Consider the following 14,879-nt stretch of genomic DNA (forward strand, 5'->3'; position numbering starts at 1 on the left):
TCATTCAGGCTTGGATGGCATCCCATGGCCTCTGCCTGAACGACGACAAGACGGAGCTACTAATCACTGGCTCAGCGTTGGCTATCAAAAAACTTGACCCCAACTATGCCTCATTCAACATTGACAATAACGTCATTAAAGTGATGCCTGCAGTCAAAACCCTCGGGGTCTATCTTGATTCAGCGCTCACCTTCAAAAAGCAAACGAACTCGCTAGCATCCTCCACGGCATATACTTGCAAATTGATCCGAGCATGCAGACCTTTTCTAACTGAGACCAGCTACATCACATTAGCCAATGCTCTCATCATATCCAAGCTGGATTACTGCAATGCCCTTTATGCAGGCTCTAACAAGTATATCCTTGACAAACTACAAACTCTCCAAAATAACGCTATCAGAGTAGCTTTAAATATTCCTAACAGAGCCCACATCTCCACCTTTAGGAAAAATATCCATTGGCTAAAAATCAAAGACCGGATCACCCTCAAAATACTCTCCCTCACATCCAAATGTCTCAACAACATTGCCCCCCCTTATCTGGCCAACAGAATCCACAAGAGAACCTCTAACCGTCCCACTAGACTGACCAACGCCTTCACCTTAGTGGTGCCTAGATTCAAAAAGAGTACAGCCGCCGGCTCTAGTTTCCCAATCATAGCTGCGCAAACTTGGAACAAACTCCCCTTGGATCTCAGAATGGACCAACCTTACTCTAGTTTCAGGCGAAAAGTCCTCACTTGGATCCGTGCCAATGACACTTAGCTCGACCTCCCCCTCCCACATAGACACTAGATGCCTGCAACCAGCTGAATGACATCCGATCAACTTGACTGAACCGTAGTTCCGCATTTCTTTATTTCGTTGATCTAACGTGAACTGTATAAACTGCCCTTTTCTTGATTTAATTGCGAACTGCATAACGTGTATTTCTCCTGTAACTAAGTTCTTAAGCAATCTTGTACTGTTTGCGCCCAGCTACCCCTTCGGGTTTGGTTCTGCGCTATACCAAATAAACAAACAAACAAATACGTTCCTCTTGTTTTTACTGAAACATTTACTACTTGTTGGCTCAAGCCACACTTGTGCAACTTCATAAAGGAGACACCTAGCCTCCTGAGCATACCTGTATTGTGACTCCAAAGGCACCATGTCCCTTCTATTCTATCTACGGGAAGGACCTTTTAAGGTTGGTACCTTTTTATAAGGTTTTGTATGATGTTTGCAAACTTTTTTCCTCAAACTAATAGTTTTCAAAGTTTTGTTTTGCTACACTAACACTATTTTGCAACCCGTTTTTAACTGTATTTAAATGTGAAGTGTCAGTGTTACTGACATTACTGTTATGAAATTTAAATTATTACTTACCTGTGGTTTTCAATTTGTAAGAGTTGTATAAGACCTAAATAAATAACTGTACTTTTTATACATTCTGCCTAATTTGTATTAAGTCTGCTCTTGGTGTGCTCAGCTGAACCATTCACCCCTCTCACGCCCTCCTAAGTCTAAGCCTTGCTGTTCAGTCATACTACTCAGATTGAGTTTGGCTAGACAATACTGTTTGTCCCTGTTCATCAGAATTGGGTGGCTTCTTAGAATCTACCCACAGGACTGATTCTGAAAATCCAGCTCAACAGTGAAGTACTTTAGTGGTGCTCATGAGGACCCTTGAAGTGTGGAGCATTTCATCAGATTTGGTTGTAGGAAACACTTCATGTATCCGGGGAGAGAAATAGTTTTGCGAAGCAGGCCAATAAATTTGTCAGCGCCAAGAGTTAGGCGTGTATAGTTGAGTGCTTGGGTTAAACATGAGTTAAGCAGTGAGGGAAGGGAAATTGAATGCAGTAAACTTGAGCCCAATATTAAGATTATATTTATCAATATAAATCACTTTTTTCCCCCCAGAGTAAACCGGTGAAGACGATGATGTGAATCCTCATAATAATACTGGAGGGTGATTTATATTGGAGCAATGTGATCTCTGTTTAAAGATACCTGAATGAAAGAAATAGAGTGCCGGAAGTGCACATAAGTAATCCCTTGTCTTTGGTATTCGGTACCAGATCGATTTCCTACCACACGCCACCAGCGCTCGGCATATGCTTTCTGTATAATGAAAAAAAAACATGTTGGTAATTGGTAAAGTTCAAGTGTGTCGAGTAACGAGAAAAGCAGCTTTTTATAAAGGAAATGCAGCATACACAGCAATGTAGAGAAATTCTACCACATTAAGAATGTCAGCTACTGCTGCTTCACTGTAATGGTTAATAAAACCTCTGTAAATTTGATTTGCAAAGGATATTCGTGACAGTTTTAAAAGTAATGTAGTGAAAAACAATGATGATAAAGCAAGACGCTAGTTCATTTTAAATAGTTTGGTGAAAATTAAGCAGTTTTAGTTGTATATGAAAGTGCATAGTTTTCTTTACCCGTCTGTGGAGACTTCATTCACCTATACTTCCTCCCTTGACCCCTGATGTCCTCCCACACCCGCCCTTTATGCCCAAATTCTCCTCCTCTGCTTCATACAAAGAATGTTCAGGTTTTGCTCAGGCTCATCTCGTTGTACAGTGACTGTGTAGCTTGAGTGCTGGCCATACCAACTGATTCCAAATATGCTGTTTTATTTTAAATAGGAGTAACTCTGTGAATCTTCAGGATGCATTCACAGATGGAGACTCCCCATTTCAGAAACGCAACTCCATGACTCCAAATCCTGGTTACCAGCCCAGCATGAATACCTCAGACATGATGGGGCGCATGCCCTACGAGCCAAACAAGGATCCATACAGCACCATGCGGAAAGGTAATGATGTGATTGCCTCTGTTTTGCACACACTAGTCTGTACACCACATTAATTGGAGGGGCTGGACACTGCTTACAAGAACCCCACAACATAACGGGAAAGAGTCTGTACTCGGAAATAGCTTTCTGGGAGATCTCATTATTGACCGAGTGAGACCAAACCAGCTTAGAGGGGCTTCTCCTGAGAAATGTTTTAAAATAGGTCGAAATTGTGCAATTTGGAGCATTTTTTATGCTACACCTTATGTATAAACACCATTCAATTTACAACCAGTTCTGTAGTGGAACACAGATGTAAAGAAGAAAAGGTGCAAGCTAGTATCCAGCCATAAAAAGTCACACCTCAATTCTACACAGAGTACCTATGTTGCACCATGGCGCAACACATTGGAGAAATTCAGTAGATTTTGATGATGATCCTGCCCCCAATGTATGCCAGCACTGCCACTGTAAAGCACATGTTCGCGATGAATGGGCCCATGATATAGGACCTCACTGTAAATCACTTTCATGATATTGATGCCCACAAAATAGGGAAGCATTGCCAATTTAAATTGCATTAATGATGCTGGTGTCGCCAAGGTCAAACATTTTTCATTTCAGATTTCTTCATTAACAATAAAAAGAAAGTACATACACAATAACAGTCAAAAATGAGACGGTAATATCAAGCTAAAATCCTCCCTCACTCCCTGCCCCCCCACCTCTTGAAACTTGGACACCCTGGTGTAACACATGGGAGAAATTAAGTGATGCTCCTGCCCACAATATATGCCCGTCTCTGCCTCCCCACCCTCAAACCCCCTCAGCCACATAGATGTTTGGTCATATCCGATCTAGAACACTCTTGATGCTTGTATCTACAATGTCATCCTTGCCACAAGTCTTTTTATGACCGTTAATGCAGAATTCCATTTCTTTTAGTTCTTTGGCCTGACTGGGAGGGTCCCCTCCTCTGCTTGCTAGATTCCTTGATTTTTCACTTCCCTTCTTGTCCACACCAGGCTTAATGTCAAGCCTGACAGAGTGTGGCTCTGTGCTTTTGTGCTGTGCCTTAAAGAGCCCTTATAACTCCTAAGGGATGAGTACTTCACATGTACCTTAGTCTCCCAATGTTAGTACCCTCTATCTGTTAGTCATGTGGCTAGGCTGGTGATGGCTTTTAAACTGTGTAAAATGGCTCCACTGGGTGGGCACCATTTTACCTGGCTGGGACTTTTTCTGGCTGGCATATGCAGATAACTGTCTAGGACAGTGTAGATTAATTTCTTTGTGCCAGAGACCTTTCCAGAATGTCTGGTTCTGCCATTGGCTGACCACCCCTGTTTAAATTTAGTTTGTTGAGATTGAGTGCAGTATTCACTCACTTGTTCCTTAAGGAGGATAACCGCCGATTCCAATGCCCACTCACCTTGTATACAACTGGATCTCTGAACTTGCACTCTGGAGTTCCTGTTGCTCGAGGACAGACCGAAACTCGCAGCAACACCCTTTGATGCATACAGAAAAGCTCTACTCTTAGCGAGAATTCTAATGTCTGTGCTAATTCCCTGCAACGTTAGAGACCTTTTGCTGGACTTTAGAACTTTTAATTTTTATTCTGGAGTGAATGAGACCTTTTTCTCACTCATGTATTTTTTGATCTGATTTGCACTCTGTTTCTGTCATTTTGGCGTCTGACAAACTCCATAGGCATCACCTTGTGTATTGTGACACACGGCATCTTTAGTGCAGTGTCAAAGAGAAGTCCTTTGGATTTCTCATGAGGTTCAAATACCTTCTCTTGGGTAAACTACTGTTCACAAGATGAATTTAACCAGTGAACTGCACCAAGTTACAGACAATACATCAAAACAGTTGTAATGTATTTTTAATTCAGTTCTACAGCCTGACACGTGTTTCGAGCAAAGCTCTTCCTCTGAGGCCACGGGTGCTTGTGCAATTGAATATGCAATAGCTTGCTTAAATTACGAAAAGAATCACAATGCTGAGTTCCAATTGCAAATGCAAGTGAACAATTATATGTAACAGCCTCCCTTGAATCAGTCCGATGCCGAAAGGCTGTTACATATAATTATTTTCGTAATTTAAGCAAGCTATTGCATATCCAATTGGACAAGCGCCCGTGGCCTCAGAGGAAGAGCTTTGCTTTCAGATTCCCAGTGCCATGGGTCGAGTCTCCGTAGTAGAGTGCAACGTCTGCCATGGAACGAATCTGTCCTGAAGCTCCAGGAGGCTCTTAAGGACCATCCCGAAGCATGACCTCCAGAGTCCCCTCAGCAGAGAGCTGGACCGAGGAAGCGAAGAGTCCAACTGGTGTCTGAGATCCGCATCAGTGCTGTTTGCTAAGCACTGAAACCGCAAAGTGCTGCTGAAACGAAAAGAGCCCATAGCTGCCGACGTCCTCCCAAGTAACGCCGCAGGAGCCCTCCAGACGTCGTCCCTCTTGTCCCCACAACTGAGGCTCAGGAACCAGGGTCTGTAGCAAGACAGAATCCAGCTTGACCATGCTTCTTCTAGCCAGAGGTATTGTTTAAGCTTGGGTACTTCCTCAATTTCCTTTAGCCGTGCTCTCCTCACTTGGGAATTGCATTGGCTTACCTTTTACAAGTTGATTCCAACTCTCTTCTCACAGGATTAACAGCTTGTGACCCTGTTAGGCAAGATTGTAGGTAGGTACCCTGTGGGAGACTGTACCAGCCTTGTCCTCTTGTCAATAGATAACCCAACCTTTGGTATAGGACTGTAATTTGAGCTGTAAGGTTTGTTACAGATTTTTACAATGACAGGTATTCAAATAAACACTTAAAAACATGGTTTCTTGACTGAATTATTAATTTAACAGTCAGTTGAATAAGCCTTCTTTAGAAGGGAGCAATCGTATAACTCCAAATGTACTTCAATGCATACACACTTAGTTTCACTAAATCAGTTGATACCCATTGGGAGTGGCACACAGACACTTCCTACACCCTCAAGTAACTTAACTAGGACATTGATCTATCACTGGCACGTTTAGAGCAATACTGAGTGTGAGATCAAGTAAAGGTTTTAGAGGGAGAAAGCAACAGTTAACACATTTTCTTAAGCAGATAAGTAATTTTTAAAACCCTCCAATGCAAAGTAAATTAACCCTTTCTTGGGCGAAAGGCAAAGAACCAAGTCGGAGCTAAGAAGAGTCTTTCAGGGAGCCAGGGCAGCCAATGTTAGTTGAGCAAAAGTCTAGGTGAGCTGAAGCACTTCTTATATGTAGGTCAAAAGTCTTGCATAAGGTTTTAGAAATGTTTGTAGAAAATGAAATTGTTGTAGGGCCACAAGCTGGGAGGCTTGTGGGGGCAAGGCTGGGAGGCTTGTGGGGGCAAGGCTGCAAGCAACTCTGCAAGGGCACCCAAAACACTGAGAGCTAGCACGGCTACACGACAAGAGCAAAGTCCTCTTAGTTTTACAGTACCTTTGGTTAGAAGAAAACTGCTTCCAGCTGGCTTCTGTTCCTATGTAGGTCTGCAGCTCCTGTGTTTCTGAGCCTCGGGGACAAGAGGGAGGATGTCTGGGTACTCCTGCCCTACAAATGGAAGGTCTACGGCAGCAATGGGCAAAACTTCAGATCAGCTGCACTTCGCGGTTTCAGCTCCTCGCCTCTCTCACAAACCACACCACCGCGGTTCTGGGATACCTTAATGGACTTTGCTCGCATCTGGGGTCTAGCACTCTGTTAAGGTGGCTCAGACTTGGTCAGTCCTGCTTCATGGGAGTCCGGAGGATCTTCCTGGAGCTCGGGTCCGACTTATAAGCGATACACTTGATCTGGTGTTCCTCTCCCTGCCATTTCGGTTCCTGTAGCAGCAATGGAAGTACAGCCTGCTCCAAGAGGATTTCTAGTTCACTTTGGGATTGATTGGTCCCACCAACCGAAGGGGAGAAGTTGTCCGTTGCAGGGCTTCTCTAGTTGAGGCAAATTCGGAGCTTCAGCAATGTAGCAGGGCATCTCTTCCAAGTTCTTCTTCGGATTCCTTCCTCCAGTGGTCGACTGTGCCTTCCAAGTAAAAAGCCTCGCCTTTTGTCCAGGTTTCTCCCATTCATTTGCAGCCTAACTGTCAATCACACAGCAGGGTGGGCATCTTCCGAGGACAGCCAGCCGGCCAATCACCTTTGGGTGCATTCCTCTAACCAAGGGTATTAAGCACAGGGAGTTTCGGCCACCTCCCTCCCTCCCTGCCCGACATGCTGGAGCCAGTGAATCCCGCCAAAATGAAAACAAAGGGACCAAACCTGGTTTGGCGCACAGAGTAAATCTCAAGAAGGACCTTTCCAACAAAAAAATTGCGAAAAAAGACCACCGGGGCCATTTTGACGAAATGGGCACTCATGGGTGGCTCGCTGCAATTTCAGCCCGCAGTAAAAAAGACACAATGGTAGGAAAAAGTAAACCACTGCCACCAGCCATTAATTGTAGGAAGGGTAACATAACGCTACATGAGAAACTAGACAAAGGGGGATACTAAGTAACCCCTCCAGCACCCTATTGTAAGATAGTGTGTGCTGGGTCTGGAAAATTTACAAAATGTAAGTAAAGTCAATTTCACTTAACTGCTCTTGGAAACAGTAGTCTCACCAAGAGAAGGTATTTAAACCTTTGGGAAATCAAAGAGACTTCCCTGTGTCACTGCTCTGAAGGTGCTGTGTCACAATGTAAAGATGTTGCCTTTAGAGTTTGTCAGACTCAAAAGAGAAAGAGTCCAAAATTGCATAAAAATACATGAGAGGGTGGGGAAAAAGGTCTCTCTCCCTTTCCCTCTTTCCCTCTTTCCCTCTTTCCCTCTTTCCCTCTTTCCCTCTTTCCCTCTTTCCCTCTTTCCCTCTTTCCCTCTTTCCCTCTTTCCCTCTTTCCCTCTTTCCCTCTTTCCCTCTTTCCCTCTTTCCCTCTTTCCCTCTTTCCCTCTTTCCCTCTTTCCCTCTTTCCCTCTTTCCCTCTTTCCCTCTTTCCCTCTTTCCCTCTTTCCCTCTTTCCCTCTTTCCCTCTTTCCCTCTTTCCCTCTTTCCCTCTTTCCCTCTTTCCCTCTTTCCCTCTTTCCCTCTTTCTCTCTTTCTCTCTCTCCTCCTCTCCAGGTTAGAAATCTAAAGTCCAGCAAAAAAAAAAGCTGGGGGTCTCTAAGGTAGAAGGGAATTAACACATTTCTGAGAATTCTCCCTAACACTCAGCAATATATTACATAGTAATATCAACTGGACAGTATACTTTTCTGATCTAGTGAAACACAGATTCTAGTAACAGTATAAACCTATAACTCTGATTCAGGATAACCGTTATTCTAGGGGAGTTGGACCTCAGGGCTGTTGCAAGATATTTTGCTGCCTGAGCAAGTCAGGAACCTTCTACCCCTGCAATGGTGGCGCACAATAAAAATGCTTTTTATTATACCAAATTCTTTTGAGGAGGCCTCCACCCCGTCTTGCACCCAACCTCCACCAGCACCCCTTTTCCCAATAGAGCAGGAACCAAGGCGGTGTGTTGTCAATGAATTAATTTATTATTGTAATATTCAATCAGAACAAAAATATGACCTCAGCCACAAATGTTGTGGCACACATTGCACAGGCCTTTACAACATAACTAGGTTCAAAGATACTGCAATACCACACCAATTTTGTGTTGTGAAAAGTAATGCCCAATGATTTCTCTCAGGAAAGTTAAGCGTCCCCCCGAACCCCTTCCCCCCTGTGACGATGGAAAAAATGGGTTTGAATGGTCTGATACTCTGATATTGCCGCTATAGAACAGCACACCAGGGTACTTCGGGCTGCTAACACTAGATAACAAATAGAGTTTCAAAACAGACTAGCTAGCACCACACATAGGAAATCCAATTTTAACACAGGCAGCACATGAGAAATAAAAGGGAATATATATCGAATCCGTGATCAGGGTTTGAGAGATAAACGAAATTGTAAATCTCACAAAATTTTGCTGGAGCTGGAAATGACAGGAAAGCTCAAAACCATAAAAAACGAAAGAAGGGCAATACCAAATCTGAGCTCAGAGTATGATAGAGGAAGGGGAATACTCAAGGAAAATCACTTTTCAAAGGAGGAAGAGAATGTTTTGGAAAAACAAAATTGTAAATCACAATGAATTTGTCTGGAGCTGAAAATAACACCCACGCTTTCAATGATGAGAGATGTACATAGGAACAACTGTTTTCAGTGAAAATGACAGGGGCAAAGGGATTCTCACAATGGGAACAAAGGTTTGAGGTTTAATATGACAAATGCAAATGGGGATTTGTTTTTAAACACACAATTAACGGGCAAATTCGTTTTCAACTCATAATGAGAATAATTCTTTTGAAGCAACACTTTAATGACTATAACACTTAATGAAAGCACTGGGAACAAGAAGGTTGGTTTTGAATTGCAACGATCTTGATCTTTGAATTTCAATGGGATAATTAATTGATTTACTAAGCCAAATATACTAAGGAGTTACACAGACACTGGGAGTTCTTAATTGAGAAGTGGCAAAAATACACTGAGATGCAAGGGATTCTTCCAAAGGAAAATATGCAAACAAAGGTCTTTTCAGGGGAAAGAACTATAATCAACAGATCAACGAAGGATGATTTTATTACATAGGAAAAATGACTTAAATGCACAATCAACACAGTATTTGTCAGTGGGCGAGTTACCACAATGCACAGACAAATAGCATACTTTTCAATAGAAAAAGGACTAATACATTTCACAAACAGATGGAATAGAGGACTTTTCCTTATGGGGACACTCTAGGGTAGTGCTTAAATAGGTCTGACTTGTTTAATCTATGGCTGGGGGGGGTCTATACTTGCAGAAAGAAATTGACTTTATGGTCATCAAGGGCCCCAGGGCTTCACTGCAGGGAACATCAAAGGGGTCATTGAAGGCCTCACTCTGTCCTCCCAATCAGCTACTCCAGCTCCCTGCTTCACTTCCAAGGCTAGGCCCCATTTTATGCAAGGATATCCCCAGATTTTCAGTCATCTGCACACCTCGGATTGTGTAGAGAGAATCCTCAGTTGAAGAGTAACCTATTTATAAGCCAAATGACAACACTGCTGTCATCCTCCTCGCACAACTGATTGAGCAGTGGTTAAGGGCTCCCTCCCTCTCTGTCAGCCGATAGGCTCAAAGAAAGTGGGATCGATTTCAGCAGTCCGGCAAGGATACCTCATCAATCATATGACACAGGCAGGGGGTTGGATCTGGTTTTTGTACCTGGAAATCTCACATTTTAATAAATAAATGTTCTCATGTTATTTCACCTATGACAGCATTTCTAAATGCTATATTTTTCAAGCAGTCACCTCACCCTTGTTTGAGGATCGTGGAACCTATTGGTGCGAAGCTACAGTCCTCTTTCTGCCCAAACTATGTTACTGAAAAATCAGGCATTCGATGGGCAGAATACCCATCACCTGTTGCACATTCTTTCACATTTTCATGGTCATATGTACACAGAAATCACAATCCATTTTTTTTTCTTATGTTTGTTATAATAAGGTCACCAAAATCATTTTCAGTTGACCATATTCACCTTGCGACAGCTTCCCAGAAATACGCACATTAATATTCTGGGATGGGTATTGTGGATATTACACGATGCAATGGGACACTAACCCCCTCTATAATCCTGTCCCCCACCCTCTGCCATGTGGGGCTGTGATGTCACAAGGGTTGCTGTTCCTGCTTCAAAGGGCTAATTGCAAGTTATGGCAGATGTTATGATGGGCTTAAGTGCTTTTGGCCCTAAAACTAGGACAGCAGAGAATTCCTCAAACCATCCCCTTGGCAACCAGACTTGGGCATAGCCAGTATCCACCTAAGGAGCCCACAGCAGAAATTCAAGTGTTGGTGTTTTAAAAGCACCATTACAATTTTACTGCAGAAAGTTCCAGCTGTGACCCTGCATTCTGTGGCAGTTTCAGCTTACTCTACGTGGATTCTGCTAATGATGTCTTTTCATGATGGGCTCATGATGCGCCAACGCACAGTTGCGCTGGAGTCCTCGTCATCCACTGCGAGTGTGCTAACGGCGGAACAACTTTCATCCTGCATTGCGTAGGCCGCCCACCATTTTGTCTGCCTATCCTTTAACATCTTGATTACCTCGACAGTTAGACTGAAGGAGCAGTCAAAGGAGGCAGCAAAGCACAAAGAACGGCCGAGAGATGTGTCGAGGGACACACCACTGTGCCCCGAACCCCGACAGGACTACGTTCAGAGTCCTGTGCCTTTATCAAGCAAATTAGGGGAAAAATCTCGATGTCAAAGGGAAGAAGATGAAACCTTTCCTCCCCTGCACTCCTCATGGGCCAGGGAGAAATTTGAGGGATGTATGGACAGATTAGGAAAATGTCGCTTATTCTGAGACCCTTGCTCCAAAGAGGCCTCGAAGACTTTCCTTCTACTGCTGTATCCAAGTTTCAAAGGACCTTGGAATATCCACATGAGGAATTTACTTGTGTCCTCACAGATGATGGTTATGGACACCTATGATCAGGATGAAGATGGCACCTTTCTGGAAAACTACAATGTGGATGACCAGAGAGGTCTTACGGACAATTGGGAGGACAGCTGTCGGGTTAATGTCCAACCCTGGACCTCCCCTACTCCCACCCAGGACCCCGATGTCTTGTACATAGATCCCCGCCCGACCCCCTCCACTCTAGCTCTGCAAGCCTCCCCAGTGGACGACCAGATTGCATTCAATGCCCTCTTGAAGAAGGTGGCTGACCATTTTCAGATCGCCACTCAAGAGGCCTTACCAGATTCTGATTTCGTGGAGGATATACTCAAAGAAAAACCTCCGGCCAGCCAGGCCATCCCCTTGTTGAACTCAATCACCTTCTTTGTTGACGCCAGACCAGGGCAGTGAATCCTAGAGTGGAGAAGCTGTTTCGGCCTTCTCCGAACAACCCTGCCTACATCAAGTGTCATGCCACTCCAGATTCATTAGTGGGTACCACTACTAGAAAACGGGCTGGTGTTCCCCGGTCTGCAGGAGAGGCACCACCCAATTAGAAATCCAAGATACGTTATGCACTGGGAAAAAGGTAACAGCTGCTGCATTTACCACCCGTATAGCCAATAACACCACGCTATTGGCCAGCTATGCAGACGTCCAGTGGAAATTTCTGCAAGAAGGCCTTCAGAAAGTGCCAGAACCTACAAGGACCAAGTTGCTCGCCATCGTTTCCGAAGGCAAGCAGGTGAACCAGAATGTGCTCAAAAATACTCTGGACGCTGCCGGACAGCGTGGAGAACCCTAGCACAAGATACCTTGCTCAATAGACATGCATGGCTGAGGAACACCGGTTTCAAGCCAGAGATCCAAGCAGCACTGATTAACAAACCCGTGGAGGAGACAAACCTGTTTGGCAAGGCAGTAGACGATGTTCTTGAAACAGCTAAAAAAGAACATGAAACACAAGTCCCTTCAACAAATTACCCAGAAACCCTCTCCTCGGAGAGGAAGCGGCTCCCACCGGTCCTTCCCTGGACAGTCTCGTTTTCCCCAGAACTGGTATTATGCAGTAAACTGCAATTCGGGACAAGGGTCTAAAACATCCACCACTTATCCACCCAGAGGACAGCGGCATGGGAAAGGTAGAGGACAAGGTTCCAACCCCAGAGGCGCTCCGGCCTCTGATCAGAAATGACCTGCGGATCCAGGTCCCGCTCATGCAACCCCGGACGGGGGGATGTATAAAATCTTTCCTTACTGAATGGGAGGGGAATAACAGACCAGTGGGTACTCAAGACGGTCGCCCACTGGTACTGTATAGAATTTGCCCAACCACCCCAATTCAGACCGCCAAGATCCGGACGCCGGACCACCTGCAAATCCTACTGCCTACCCTTGTAGGAAAGGACGTCCTAGAAGTCGTCCCTATTCTACAGGTAAAGAAGGGTATTTATTAAGTGTACGTACTTGTACCCAAAAAGGATCTCACCATGCGCCCTGTGCTAGATCTGCGCCGAGCGAACAAGTTTGTCAAACCTCCAAAAGTTTTGTATGGTCACTTTACGGGAAGTAATCCTGCTGTTGAAACAGAGGGATTACATGGCAACACTGGACATGAAAGATGCATACTTTCATATTTCAATGTTGCCAGCGCACAGAAAATACCCCTTCGCCTTGTCTCGGCACCAAGGATGTTTACAAAGGTACTGGCACTAGCGGTAGCACACCTGCGCAGACTATCCATCCCAGTTTACCCTTACCTCGACGACTGGCTCATAAAAGGGGAGTCCTATGAAACATGCCTATTGAACACTCATAAGACAATAGACCTCTTATTCAGTCTCTCATTCTCCATGAATGAGAAGAAATCCAGCCTAGAACCCAGTTAAGTCAGTTTCTAGGGTTTCTTATTTGGACAAAAGACAGCCTCGTCTTCCCCTCCAACTGTTTCAGATCCCTCAGAATGTAGCCAGTCGGGAAGTGACGGTGCGCAAGGCGATGCGACTGTTAAGAATAATGGCGTCCTGCATTTACTTGGTTCCTCATGCGCGTCTGCGCATGCGTCCCATGCAAGAGTGGCTCAACGGTGATGTCAGGCCAGCGGACAAAGGGAAGATCTGGTAGTTGTCTCGCCAGCCCTCGTTCTCTCTCTTTAGTGGTGGTCGAGGGAAAAACTCTTGAAGGGGAAAACCTTAACCACCCCCGCAGTATAAGCCACTCTCACGACCAACGCATCTCTCACGGGGTGGGGGAGGGGCTCACCTGCTTCAGCAGACGGCACACTGCCTGTTGTCCCCACAAGTAGCGTCCAACCACATAAATCTTTTGGAGCTATTAGCAGTATTCCAAGCACTGAAAGCCTTTCAGACACAGTTACAGGGGAAGACAGTCCTGATCTTGACAGACAGCACCACAGCCATGTACAACCTGAACAAACAAGGGGTCTCACACACTCCAGGGCTATCCAAGCTGTCCCAAAACATCTGGATATGGGCACTCAAACACAGGATGTTCCTGTTGTTCCAACACGTTCCAGGGGAACTCAATATTCTGGCAGACGTGCTCAGCAGAGATTTCCCACTGTCCGTAGAGTACGAATGGCGATTACACAAAGACATCATCTCCAACGATTTCGCAGAATGGGGTTTCCCAGAGATCGACTTGTTTGCAACTCTGGAGAATGCTCAATGCCAAGATTACGCCTCCAGGTACCCACAGAACCGCTCCTAGGGGAACGGGCTCTGGATAGCATGGTTAGGGAAATTTGTTTACGCTTTCCCCTTACTCAACAAGATTGTGCACAAGATGCACCAGGAACCAGTCACCATGATATTGGTGGCCCCCATGTGGGCCAGCCAACCCTGGTTCTCTCATCTGATGAAGTCCCTTTCCCCTCCTATGAAACTGTCCTGGCGTACAACATGTTATCTCAGGACAGGGGAGAAACACTGCACCCATGCCCACAAACTCTGAACTTGGCGGCCTGGCTCCTGAGGTCAGAGTTCGGACACCTTCACCTCCCTCAAAGATGTATGGACATACTCAGGGAAGCGAGAACACCCATTACCCGATATTGCTATTCCAGTTAATGGAAACGCTTTATCTGGTGTAATGCCAAGGGCGTCCACCCCATTGACTGCTCTCCTACTCACATTGTATTGTACCTGATCCACTTACTGGATTCAGGCCTGGTTTTTAATTCCCTAAAGGGTCACCTAGCTTCTCTCAGCCTACACTACGTCACAGCGAAAGGTATTGTGGTGGAAGATATCAGTTATCAAGGCTTTCATGGAAGGGGTTAAAAGGATTCACCCCCCCCCCCATTTCTAACCCATGGGACTTAAATTTGGTTCTGACTAGACTCATGGGGTCCCCCTTTGAGCCTATGCACAAGGCAAGTCAAAAAGACCTTACCTATAAGACAGGTGGCTATCACTAGAAGGGTTAGTGAATTACAGGCCCTTTCAGTACTAGCCCCTTTCGTTACTGTTCAGAGAAAAGGTGGTTCTGCGCACTCACCCTCGGTGTGCGTCTACATTTATTTCCAAGTTCCACATGAACCAGTCAATAGAACTGC

The 14,879-nt window shown here is 45.0% G+C and overlaps 1 protein-coding gene across 1 annotated transcript in view; it reads left to right on the plus strand.

Moving 5' to 3' along the window:
* ARID1A (AT-rich interaction domain 1A) overlaps positions 1-14,879 on the plus strand; it is a 1,380,737-nt gene that overhangs the window by 1,052,399 nt on the left and 313,459 nt on the right. The window contains exon 14 of the mRNA XM_069622865.1: positions 2,636-2,805. Coding sequence (XP_069478966.1) covers positions 2,636-2,805 — 170 coding nt within the window. The remainder of the gene's footprint in view (positions 1-2,635; positions 2,806-14,879) is intronic.

This window comes from Ambystoma mexicanum, chromosome 11 (genome assembly GCF_040938575.1).
Source record: "Ambystoma mexicanum isolate Mex_15411 chromosome 11, UKY_AmexF1_1, whole genome shotgun sequence".
NCBI classification, from domain to species: Eukaryota; Metazoa; Chordata; class Amphibia; order Caudata; family Ambystomatidae; genus Ambystoma; species Ambystoma mexicanum.